This window comes from Carya illinoinensis, chromosome 9 (assembly GCF_018687715.1).
Source record: "Carya illinoinensis cultivar Pawnee chromosome 9, C.illinoinensisPawnee_v1, whole genome shotgun sequence".
Taxonomy (NCBI): domain Eukaryota; kingdom Viridiplantae; phylum Streptophyta; class Magnoliopsida; order Fagales; family Juglandaceae; genus Carya; species Carya illinoinensis.
Genome location: NC_056760.1, coordinates 39,549,257 through 39,562,170, shown reverse-complemented (window position 1 = coordinate 39,562,170; position 12,914 = coordinate 39,549,257). Strand labels below are relative to the sequence as shown.

The window sequence follows — 12,914 nt, the reverse complement described above, 5'->3', positions numbered from 1 at the left end:
GACATCAAACATCAAAACCATAAAACATTCTCCTTGCCATTCTTGGAAGCAATGCTCAATGAAATTCACATTAATGACAAGTTTTACTCTCTTTTTTTATTACTTTTTTTAATATATAAAAATCCTTTAATTGTCTGACTGAATTAGATCAGTCAATATAAAAAAATGATAAAAATAATATTACATGCTCATTTGAGTTTACACTACTCAAAAATTCTATATAGATAACATTAAAGTCCTCACTAAACAAATAAGATGAGATTAGATGAAAAATTTGTGAATATTAATGAAATGGTTTGACTTAAGATGTTTTATGCGATTTTAGAATATCAGAGAGAGAAAATTAAATAAAAATATTATAAAGTTAAAATATTATTATAATATAATTTTTGTTTTGTGATTTGAAAAAGTTGAATTTATTTTTATTGCTTTGTTTGAAAATTTCAAAAAGTTGTAATAATTAAATTAATAAAGTTACAAATTTGAAATTAAAAAGTGTTTGTATTTGAATTGTGCTCGTATAACTGTTCATCCAGGCCGAGTTTTTTCCCGACCCAATCCGGAACCAGTATTGCAAAACCTAAACCTATTCGGTCCAGGTACAATTTGGTAATCCTTCTTATTTAAAAACAACATCTCTCTCTCTCTCTCTCTCTCTCTCTCTCTCTCTCTCTCTCTCTCTACCTAGCTTCCTCTACCCAAGTGCCGAAACCCTAGCCGTTGGCCCGTCATCTCTCACTTGTGGCTCCAGCATCGTCGTCTTCTCTCTCTCTCTCTCTCTCTCTCTCTCTCTCTCTCTCTCTCTCTCTCTCTCTCTCTCTCTCTCTCTCTCTCTCTCTCTCTCCGAAACCCTAGCCTCTTGTCACTCTTCCTCTATTGATCGAAGATCTATTACTCATGGCCGTCGTCTTCTACTTTTTTGCTCCGCCATCGAAGATCTGTAGTGATGTGCTGTGTTTGTAACTGCATGTGTTTGAGAGTCTGGGTTTGCTGTAGTGATGTTTGTATGCATAAGAGAAACAAAAAATTAAACTTTTTACACTTACGAAATAAATAAAAATAAATATCGTGTTTAGATGTTGAGTTGAGATTGGATAAGATGAGTTGAGACCATCTATAAAACTTAACAGGACCTAAATATTGTATAATTCATAGAATGTGTTTATCTCGGTTTTAAACTTTTTTTTTTTTTTTTTTTTTTAATCTGCAAAATGTACGTTGGGAAGCAGCTTCATGGAAGAATGACTCTTGCAATGAAAAATTAGTTTGTTCATGACAGCCTAGTGCGTGCTCTAACTCGCAGCATTCCTTCCAAGGCCTATTAGAGGGAAGGATTCTGAGGCTCTGAGCAGTCATTCACAGCATTACATTTGGGAGAGAAATTAGGAGCTAGAGATAGGTATTCTAATTTTCAAAGTAGTCACCAAATCTATGTTTCATCGATTTTGAATGTAACTCAAAACAATATCCAACGCAGAGGTATCACAACTTCTTAGTTCACCCCTCCGCAATATATTTATCAACATGTTCAGCAAATGTCCTCAGTTTTTATTTACTTTAAACTTTTGAGGAAGAAACTATTTACTACCAGGGAATATGTAATCCAACAGGATATGCAATACAATAATGCTGCAAAAATAAGATCTGCTCACTGCTCCCCATCCCAGAGTTCTTCAATGGTCCTATAGGCACCGAAGGTCTCATGAACAAATGGAGTGCCCTTAATTATCCTCTCCTGCAAGATTAAATACCCAAAAGCTATAATCATCTAAATTTTAGTGAAACCTTCTTCACCATTAACGAAGTTAATGTACAATAAGTGATTGTAAGATGAATTGGCAGTCAATGATTTATAAAAATCCATTCTTTTTTTTTTCTCTGAAACCAAACAATAGTTTAAAAGGATTTTTGAGAGGGAAGTTCTATGCACTGATGTATATGGGGAGCAATGCACACGTACAAGAATAGGGATAAGATACTTGCCTGCTCAATGTCAGAGAACTTTCCAAACAAATCATCAGGTATAGACCAGCCAAAAACGTCAAAATTTTCCTTGATCCTTGTCTGATTTGAGCTCTTGGGCAGTACACTGTGACCCATTTGCAGCCCCCAACGAAGGGCCACTTGTGCAGGCGTCTTTCCCAGTTTTTCTGCAACCCAAAGGAGAATTGGGTTTTTAAGGACCTCCTTTTTCATAATCTCCATAGCGGGGGAACCCAATGGTGAATAACCCTGAAATGAGAAAAAAGTTGATAACTTTGTAACCAGAAAACATAAAAAGGGTTGTTCAAAATTAACATAATTTTGATTCTGAAGTCCTTCTTATTAATGTGTCCTGCATGATTTGCTCGAAAAGATTGTGTTTCTTTTGCTATCACCAATCAATATCTGAACACTCACAGATAGGTGAATTCCTTTAGATTTACAAAAGGCGTGCAACTTTGGCTGCTGCCAGTGAGGGTGACACTCCACTTGGTTGACAGCAGGAGGCACTCTGGCCGCCACCCACAAAGCTTCCAGCTTCTTTGTAGAGAAATTGCTTACTCCAATGGCTCGAGCCTTGCCAGAATCATATAGCGCCTCCATTGCTTTCCATGTGCTTGGAATGTCTAGCCGTGTAAGGTTTTCAGACTTAAATCCAACTGACCCCTTTTTCATCCCAACTGGCCAGTGTATCTACCAATGAAATTGGCATACTTTTTAGTATCTGACTGTGTTTTAATCAATATTATTTTCTCAGAAAAAGAAACTTCGAATCATGTTAAACTTAAAGCTGCTCAGTTAATGGGTTGTACATACTAGATAGAGATCCAGATAGTCAAGCTGCAAATCCTGCAGAGTTTTATCAAATGCCTTTGGTACATCTTCTGGAGCATGATCCGTACACCTACAAACAAATATATATATATATATATATATAGTTCCAATTACACTGTAATTAAAATGCATTTGGTACTGCTTATAAAGTTTAATAAAGATTCCAGACAAATGAGTATAGACAGTATCAGAAAAAAACCAGAGTTTGGAGGTGATCCATAAGTCCTCACGCTTCACTACACCATTATTAAACAGCTTCTTCAAAGCAGACCCAATCTACACCAAACCAGTTTATTTTTTACAATTGTCATTCATCATTTACGAAATATGAGCTCCCCAAACAAACAAATATATTAATTACCTCCTTCTCGTTGCCATAAAGTTGAGCACAATCAATGTTTCGATATCCGACCTGCCATCAGACATCATGTTTTCAAGTGCTTTACGACATATATATATATATATATATATTTGAAGAAACATGAATTCATCGTCCTCAATTTTATCATCTCCCTCCCATTGTATAATTCAAAAACGACATGTCCTTATCATATAAAAAGCGTAATAATCTGGAGCGAACGCAGTATTGTCAGCTATAAATTAACAAAAATAAATTTTAATTTCAGAAGCTTGCTAGCACTACGTACGTTAATGGCGGTGGTGACGGCGACGTCAACAAGCTCGGAGTCCCAGGTTCCGAGGCCAACGGAAGGCATCTTGGCCCCGGTGTTCAACTCAAAGAATCGAATTTCCTTCCCCATTCCTCGCAAAAACGCACACTGTATTTCCTTGTACAGATCACAAGAACGTACGGGTCTGGTGAAGACAGCTTTGCTTTCAATTTGTAAATTAAGCTGACACATGCTCACACGTCACTTGAAAAAGCAACGACTACCCCTATAAGTTGTGATTGAACTACTACCAAACCGGCCATTTCAATTTCTATCTTTCTTTTGACTGTTTCTCATGCATGCTTGATTTGATTCCAGGTGTTGTACATTTTAGAGGAGATCATTGGTTGGCTGGGGGACCTTTGCAGGCCGCTATCTTCATCTTTCAGACTCGGTTTACTTCTAGGAGTTTCTTTCCTTTTCTTGTTTCTTTTTTCTATGCAATAGTGTCTGTGTCATGTCTCCTTTGAATATGATAATTATGTGGGAATAGGATATAGCTCATTCCAGACAGACCATAATTTCAACCATTTAAAAACAAAGATTTGGATGTATTAATTTATAATTAATAAGAGATTTAACTTGCTTTTCAACGCAAGAACCTCAAAAGGAGAATCCATTATTATGGATTCTGGGGAAGGCTATTACTTGCTTATGGCCGGGGTTTATATAATATGTTTGTCGATCATAGACGTTTCTTGGTCCACCAACTTTATTTATTTTATTATTTAACTTTTTTAAAAACAGGAATATTGTGTATATATATGATGTTGGCTTTCAACTATACATCATTCATTAGTTTAGTCTATCAACTTCACTTGCTAACAAACCTTTTTGGTTATGATGCTATGTGTATGATCAGCTTTTCCTATTGCTTTACTGGCTGTTTTCGACTTCCTCATCCTCTATAATTAATGTATATTTAGGGGAGAGTCAAGAGTTTGGATTTATGGGATGTTAAACTTTTATCATTTTCATTTTCATCTTAAATTTTATCATTTTTAATTACACCTTATTTTTAATATTCAAAATAGAATAATGATTTGTACAAAATCCCAACTATACAAATTCTTTTGTAAAAAAATGAGTTCCGCTGCAAAAAAAATAAAAATAAAAAATCATTTTTTTTTCTAGAGAAGTTCATTTTTTTTTTATTAAAACACATGTGAGACTCGTGTATTAGGCCCCGTTTGGATGTTGAATTAAGTTGAGATGAGTTGAATTATTTATGAATAATAGTAAGTTGAGATGGTAGAGTGAATTTTGTATGACCCACCTAAGATGAGTTTAAATGTATTTGAATATTAAGATGAGTTTAAAAAGTGATAAATAGTAGTAAAAATGTATTTGAATGTTAATATGAGTTTAAAAGTATATATGAGAAGTTAAAAAAGGTTGTGGGTCCTGAATGTAAATAGGTATTGAGTTAAAAAAAGATTATGGATCCCATGTGTAAAAATGTTTTGAGTTGAGATGAGTTTTGTGATTTAAGAGTTTGGTGTGTGGATGTTAGTTAGAGTTAAACCATAGTTTTAAATTTCAATCTCTTCCAGCCAGAATTTTTCTTTCCGATGTAGTATCTGGTACCCTAAACCTCATTATTCTATTTTGTTCCAAATTCCAGACTGTTTCGGTGCATTTCAGCCATTTCAATCTGAATTGGCTTTTGGGCCTTGTTCTGTTTCAGAATGTTTTTATAATTTTCTTGTGCTTGGATGACATTTTTGCAAATTTTAAATTCAGATAGTATTTAGGTAGTTCTAAAATATAAATTGTATTTATATAATTTTAATTTTTTGTAACTTTAAATATATCCACTCATTTTTTTAAATATCATTATTTTTAATAATTTCTCTACTCTTTTATTTTTTTTCTTTATTTCTGGCTCTCAACTCAAATTTGTGATTTTTTAAACTTATATTCATTTTATAAATCTTCAATTCTTATACGCACAAACACACATAAATGATACACACTTACATATGTATTTATTGTATCAGTTGGTAGTTTATATATATAATTATTTTTATATAATTAATCTCGAAATAGTACCGGTACTGAAATATTTCATATATTTTGGACACCAAAATGACTAAAATATACGAAACAGTCGGTGCCTTAATCGAAACGGCTACTGGAATGATATTTAAAATATTGTGTTAAATTCAACTTAAAATTAGACTAAACTCTAAATTCCAAACTGTACCTAAAATTTTATAACTAAGATTACGTACTGTTCAAAATATGAAAGGTATTGAAAAGATGCTAAATGATCGAGACAAATCATTTTATATTTGTAAAATGAAAAATAAGAGTGGTAAAAGAAGACTGAGGATGATTGATAGGTGTCAAATTAAGGTGAGAGCTTGGAAAAATATAAGTCCCAAATCCTTTTATATGATGCGACGCATTAATAAATAGATCTCTCTCTCTTTTTTTTTTTTTTTTTTTTTTTAAAGAACGAAAATCTAAACAAAGGGATCCATGTCAAGTTTTATTAAGGGTCATCTTCTCGTTAGTTAAGTAATGGTGGAGGGTTTAGTGAATGAGTTTTGTTATATACAAGTATAATTATGCATTAATTTGTATATTAATATTGATTTATTTATACTTAAAATTTAAATTAATATCATTTTAATAAAATTTACTTTTTGACCAATCACATTACATTGGTACACAGATTAGTGTATAATTGTACTTGCAATTATATTTTTCTTTAGTGAATATAGATTTTTTTATTTCAACGCCAATGCCTAGTATATAAACGACATAAATATAAAGTCAAAGTCCATAAATATAATTTATCATTATTATTATAAGTAATGTTTTGGTAAATATTAAATATAATAATGCTAGATAAAAATTTAAAATGTGTAATTATCATATAGTTTTTTTTTTTTAAGTGAGACCCACTGTTAAAAAAATAAATTATTTTAAATGGGCTCAACTTTTTTTTAAATAAATTGCATGATACTAATTGCATACTCTAGACATCTACAAATCATATTTTCTATTAAATATATGATAAATATTATAATTTTGATTGTGTTTCTCTTTTTCTAACTATAAGGTTGTGTATGGGATCACCTCACTACTATTTAATATATTATTATTATTTATTATTATTTAATATTTTATTATTATTTTTTAAATTACATTTTTATTACTATTTATAGATCATCTGAAATCACCTCACTACTTAAACTGTTGGCTGAGGCAGCATTTTGTTATTAGATTCAATTGAGATAAATTCAGTTCAATCTAACTTTAAACTAAATCTAACATCTAAACACACAACTCTCAAATTATTAAATTCATCTCAACTTAAAATCTCTTTATATATAGATTTCACACCATTTTTCAACTCAACACCTCTTTATACGTAAAATCTATATTTTTTTTAACTTTTCATAAATATTTTAAAATTTATCTTCATATTCAAACATATCTAAATTTATTTTAAATAGATTTCACAAAACATACTTTACTCTCTCAATTTATTATAATTTATAAAACACTTGACCCATCTCAACCTAAGCCTAACCCTACACATATACTAAAAGTTTTGGAAAAATGCTGAGTGCAGTCGCCTGGTGTAAACGGCGTGCAGTCGGCGCTGCTGACGTGGATAAATCAAAACTCACCGTTTAGATTGGAACTGGAACTCACCGTTTAGATTGGAACCCTAAGTCTCTCTCTTTACTCTCTGCTTCTCCTCTCTCGATCCACTCTCGAGACCCTCGAAACCCTCTCTGGTATTGGAACCCCAAATCCAATCGCAAATCCATCTCAGAACCAGTTTCATCTTGCAATCCATCGAAACCCTCTCTCCCTCTCTGCGATTGGAACCCCAAATCCATCTCAGAACCAGTTTCATCACGAGACCCTCGAAACCCTCTCTCCCTCTCTGCGATTGAAACCCCAAATCCATCTCAGAACCAGTTTCATCACGAGACCCTCGAAACCCTCTCTCCCTCTCTGTGATTGGAACCCCAAATCCTGTTGAACCAGTTAATGGTCGAGACCCTCTCGCCTTCTCTGCGATTGGAACCCTAGATGTAGAGAACCCTAGACTGCTTCTCCTCTCTCGAACCACTTTCGATTCCGTCTCTCACTCTCTGCGATTGGTCTGATTCTCTCTCGATTCCTCCCTCAAAGGTTCCTCCGATTCATCCCGAGAATTCCGAACCCTAAATTTTTCCGCTACGTAATTTTTCAATTTTTTTTTTTGGTTGTCATTTTTTAGGCTGTCATTTATTTTTGTTGGTTGTCGAACGGGAATCTGTTGGTATGATGAACACTTCCCTCCCTCTCTACTTCTCGATCGATTCACCCCTTAGAAGTGGAAAAACCCTAAATTCATTTCTCTGTTCGGTCTGAAACTATTAAGGTAAGATTTCTCTGTCCACTAGTTCATCATAATACTGTATGGGGGCTGTTTTTTTCCTGCGTATAATGACTCTTGTTCAGTTACTAGATCTATAATATTTTTAAATTTCTGTTCATCTTGTGTTATTGAATTGCCCAGTAGATGCTTCGAATATGATTTCTGTTTTTAGTTTGTGAATTTTAGTTTATGTGCTCTGTTATGTGGTCTATTGTGACACTTTGGTTAAGTTGGTGGGTGATTGGTATGTGGTGCATTGTCGAACTGGCTGAAGTGTATGGGTTTATGAGCACATTGAATCTTGGTGTAATAAATGCTCAATGTTATATATTATTTGCTGTTTAGGATGGAAATATCAGTTACTATATATCTTCATTGCAGGATAATATGTCATATCCTCCCGTGTAAAATTATCACCCAAGTGCAAAATGTTATATAAATATTTTTGTTAGACAATTTATCTCTTTGCAAAATATTATGACATACCTCCCGTGTATATTTCTTCTCCCATGCATATATACACTGTTTAATATATACTCTTGACTGGTGGCTGTTTCTACTTCAATATTATGATAGAGAATGAGTTCTGCTTCTCATTCCGGGTCAAGCTTGGAGAGACCACTTTGCTATTGTGGCTCCCAAGCGAAACTACGGATTTCTGGAAAAGCAAAATCTTTTGGTAGAAGATTTTTCAATTGTCCAAACTATAAGATGAATAAACAATGTGACTTTTTTGAGTGGATTGATCTTCAAAGTGAGCAAAACACTTGTTGTAAGATGACGTTGGAGTTAGCTGAACGGAGGCACGAAAGGGTACTTCATGAGCGGCTGTGCACGGAGGAAGCCAAATTTACCGCATTGGAGAAGAAGTACAAGGGACCGTTGAAAGTATTAAAAGTCTCATGGTTTTTTTTTTTGTACTAGTTTGTGCTGTATTTATTTCGTATCGAAGTGGTTGTAATGTCTATTGGCCAATGCTTCAGCTCATGTAACTCAACCCCTTTTGATGCTCATGACACTTTGATCAGTTAATGTAATAGATGTGTCATATGCAATTTTGTATATCCTGGGACAGTTACCATGTATTTAAAATTTCTAGCCAATTTCCTGGGACTTTTGTATGTATTTAAAATTTCTTTACAAATTTCATGGGACTTTTGTATGTATTTGAAATTTCAGGTGAATTTTCTAGTACTTTAACGAGTTTGATCCTCTGTATATAGACCACTTGTGCTTATAGTTTGATGTATGAGGGAAATTATTACCATTTCTTTATGTGGTTCCAGTATATTAAGGTATGATTATTTGGGCTTCTGTTAAGCATATTGCTTGTACAATACAAATTTGGCAGTGTATTATTGGATACCAGCTTTTTGCCAGCAATTGAATACTTAGTAGTCAATTTTTGCATCAGACAGAAGATTACAATAAACTACAATGCTACACGTTACCACATCATTGCACATTAACTCGTATAGATGTGTCATAGACACAAAATATGTAAGGCAAAAAGATTGAAACGGATACCAGCATCAGGTCTTATAAGACAAATCCTCATACAATATTGTCTTTCACCACAATAAATACACCAACATCACCTAACAAACATCACCTAACAAATAACATCAATTGCACGCACACCTGTTGTGCTTACCAATTGGTCCATAGTTTCCCCAAGTCAAAACCCGTGCCGTAACAATCCCAATAACCTCACATCACATGACCTGTTAATAAATCAATGCTTATATTATGCATGCCATCAATTAAAATCCGTTTTGATGAAAACACAAATTCTCCTGTAATCTATATATATATATATATCTGAATCTTACATCATACATTTTTCAGCCACTTCCTCCTTTTATCCACTTAAATTCTCAGAGAGAATATACAAAATAGGATCTCATCTACAAATAACTGGCAAGCTGCCCAAATAATTCAGAGGGAAAAGCAAAATAGACCACATCATGTGGTGTACAAAAAATGCATCAGCCTCCTCCTTGTAAATACACCAAGTCACATGAAATATACAAACGCATTACATCCATGCGTTTGACCCATCTCCACCCAGGCCGCTTTGGTTGTGTGTCATCCAATCATAAAAAATCTATTTCCATCCAAATAAACAAATCTTGATCAAATAATAAATAATATTACTAAAATGGCCTAGATAAGTGAGAGATCTTACACTTTCTTGACTACCAACCATATGATGAACACTTTCTTGACTACCAACCATAGGATGAACACTTTCTTGACTACCAACCATATGATGAACACTTCCTTGACTACCAACCATAGGATGAACACTTCCTTGACTACCAAAATACCACGACTGAACACGTTGCGTGGTCCCACTACTGTCCATAACCTGTTAATAAATACAGGTTATTTTAACACATTACAAATATAGACCTCCTTCAAAAAATATGCCAATCGTACAAATTATCCAAACATGATACCGTAAATTGTCTGTGGTTGGAATATGCATCTGCTTCTGATGGCCCAAATAAACTCCGTTTTGTGCCCATAGGTACTGTATCTCCTTCATCTCGCTAAAAGTGAAGTAAATAGTTATAACTCGTCATAAGGAATATATCCAAACTTTATCATAATGACACACTACGAAAATATTTATGTTTTTATTATCCCCTACTAAAACATGCACCTGTTTGCGTTTTTGAACCACTTGTGCTTTCTTCTGTTTGGCTTTAACCTTCCGCATTTCTGTCTCCATCCTGGATGCTCGTCTAAGAGACGGATGTCTTCCTTTTCCTCTGACAACAAGTGGACTCTTGACTTGTTGTGAGCTACCAACTACAGCCCCATCTAGTATTGTAACCCCAGGTTCCGAAACTTTGCATTGCAAAAATATAATAAAAAAACATTTCCAATGTCAATCCAAAATAAATAGCAAATGTAAACCCAAAATTGTAAATACAAAATACAATATACAAAATAAAAAACTTTTCACAAAAATAAATTTCAATTGTGGTCTTGAAACCTGTTTGGCCGCTAGATAAGGGTCGTTAGTTCTGACGATATAATCCAGTCATCTCTTGTATCTTCTTCTTTGCATCGTCAAAGTCCTTCTCAGATTTCACCGCATAATCTATCATCTCATAACACATATTCAGAAGAATGGATTGTCTATTACCATTTGGCCTTTCATCCCCGGCATCGTAGCTAGATCGGATTAAAGTGTATCTTCTCTTGATGTCCTTCCGCCATCGGTCTAAAATGTACCGATCTGGCAACGATTTTATACCGTTTGATTTGAATATAGACAAAATATGCCTACACAGTATCCCCCTCATCTGAAATAAACCACATGAACACTTTGCATTACAGTCATCGACATTAAAATCCACAAAATATGTAACCTGTTTTGTGAACTCCTGAATACGAACTTCATCTTCTACCAAATAACTCTTCATTACACCATCCATTGTCTGTAAAGTTGGATCCAAATCAAGCACACCGATTACTTGCTGTTGAACTTCCTTAAATTTTGCATTTGTGTACAACAATTGAAATTTCTTTTCAATTGGCGATCTAGATACGCAGGGAATGGTGCCACTAAAGGAAAGAAACTCTGCTTGATTTTCATTCTCAATTTTCCTTTTTAGTGCATTGTCGAACTGGTCGACAAACTCTTTCAGATTTGTTTTTGAATGGACATAACCATCAAAGAAAGCATTCATACTCTCGCTACGCTGAATGGTACTCATTCCCACCCAAAAGTGCTCTTTTAGAAAAACCGGTACCCAATGCGCACGCTCCAAATATAAACTTTTCAACCACACATTCTCATGTAAGTCGTATGTATTAATAAACACGGCCCAACATTTTTCAAACTCCTCAATAGTTTGTGTGTCGTATACACATTTCATCAACTCAGTTTTCAACCCGCTTTTATATGCAGCATATGCCCCAAGCTTCTCAGGTGCCTTCTTCAGTATATGCCATAGGCAAAATCTATGTCGAGTTTCCGGGAAGACAATAGCAATTGCATTTTTCATTGCTCTGTCTTGATCAGTAATTATCGCCTTTGGAGCTACTCCGTCCATACATTGCAACCAGGTTTGGAATAGCCATGTAAAGGTCTCCGTGTCCTCATTGGAAATCAACCCAGCCCCCAAAAGAATCGACTGCCCGTGGTGGTTTATACCAACAAATGGTGCAAAGGGCATCCCATACCTATTAGTCAGGTATGTGGTGTCGAATGTCACGACATCACCAAAATACTTATAGGCTGCCCGACTACGTGGATCTGCCCAAAAAACATTTTTTAACCTCCCGTCATCGTCTAAATCCATCAATGCAAAAAATCCGTTATTCTTGTACTGCATCCTTAAGAAATAATCACGAAGTGCTCCAGCACCACCTGCACCAAGTCGTAGATGACGGGCTTTGTCGATGTAATTGCGACAATCCTTTTCCAGAAATGGCAGGTTCTCAAAGCCACCTGCACCAACTACAAGAGATCCGTAACTCTTGTTCAATCGGATACCTGCTAAGTCATTGGTGTCAAGGACTCTTTTAACTCTCTCACTCACTTCTCTGTTACATCGATAGAAGCGAGATTTCTGTGGGCTGATAACATGATTATGTGAATTATTGACTGTTGTCAACTGCATCTTTCCATCGACTCTCAAGGCATTTATCCTTGCCTTGCAATCTGTCTTTCCCGTCGGACGTGGGTTGGCAACATTGGATGTCTTAACCCGTGCCTTCCCTCCCCGTGCACAACCAAGAGTAACATATCTGACACTTTGATCCTCTGACCTCTCACTCCTTTGTGTCATCACCCCAAAACCGCATTTCTTAACGTAATGCTTATAATACCTAAACAAATCTTCAAACGAATTGAACTCCATGCCTGACTTTGGCTCCTCAATCATATCATCACCTTTCGACGATGGCACTACGTGTGATGTACCTGGAGTGCAATCGTCGATTTCCCGTTCACCTGGACTGCCATCTTCAGTTTCCCGTTCTTCTGGTCTATCCAATGCATGTTCTTCAAACTCTCCCAT

At 34.9% G+C, this 12,914-nt stretch overlaps 2 protein-coding genes across 2 annotated transcripts; both read right to left on the bottom strand.

Moving 5' to 3' along the window:
- Positions 1–1,408: 1,408 nt before the first annotated feature.
- On the bottom strand, positions 1,409–3,703 carry LOC122277229 (NADPH-dependent aldo-keto reductase, chloroplastic-like). Its single transcript, XM_043087156.1, has 7 exons — positions 3,465–3,703; positions 3,179–3,229; positions 3,017–3,093; positions 2,800–2,887; positions 2,401–2,676; positions 1,984–2,232; positions 1,409–1,735 (listed from the first exon to the last, which is right to left on the bottom strand). Exons 1-7 carry the CDS (start codon positions 3,678–3,680, stop codon positions 1,649–1,651), a joined length of 1,044 nt encoding a protein of 347 aa, XP_042943090.1. The 5' UTR covers positions 3,681–3,703; the 3' UTR covers positions 1,409–1,648.
- A 3,470-nt stretch (positions 3,704–7,173) lies between these two features.
- LOC122277093 (protein FAR1-RELATED SEQUENCE 4-like) lies at positions 7,174–12,914 on the bottom strand. The gene is made up of 6 exons (XM_043086973.1): positions 12,108–12,914; positions 10,916–12,026; positions 10,544–10,731; positions 10,338–10,430; positions 10,078–10,246; positions 7,174–7,526 (listed from the first exon to the last, which is right to left on the bottom strand). The coding sequence occupies exons 1-6, from the start codon at positions 12,912–12,914 to the stop codon at positions 7,174–7,176; spliced, it is 2,721 nt and encodes a 906-aa protein (XP_042942907.1).

Bases quoted from the DNA above. Each gene is read 5' to 3' on its own strand.
- LOC122277229 (XM_043087156.1), bottom strand. From the start codon at position 3,680: ATGTGTCAGCTTAATTTACAAATTGAAAGCAAAGCTGTCTTCACCAGA. The intron at 2,888-3,016 runs GTTTTTTTCTGA...ATTTGTTTGTAG, and splicing joins TGGATCACCTCCAAACTCTG to GTGTACGGATCATGCTCCAG. The intron at 2,233-2,400 runs GTGAGTGTTCAG...TTCTCATTTCAG, and splicing joins CTAAAGGAATTCACCTATCT to GGTTATTCACCATTGGGTTC.
- LOC122277093 (XM_043086973.1), bottom strand. From the start codon at position 12,914: ATGGGAGAGTTTGAAGAACATGCATTGGATAGACCAGAAGAACGGGAA. The intron at 10,732-10,915 runs GTCAGAACTAAC...TGCAATGCAAAG, and splicing joins AGAGATGACTGGATTATATC to TTTCGGAACCTGGGGTTACA. The intron at 7,527-10,077 runs GTAGTCAAGAAA...TTCCAATCGCAG, and splicing joins AAGTGTTCATCATATGGTTG to AGAAGGCGAGAGGGTCTCGA.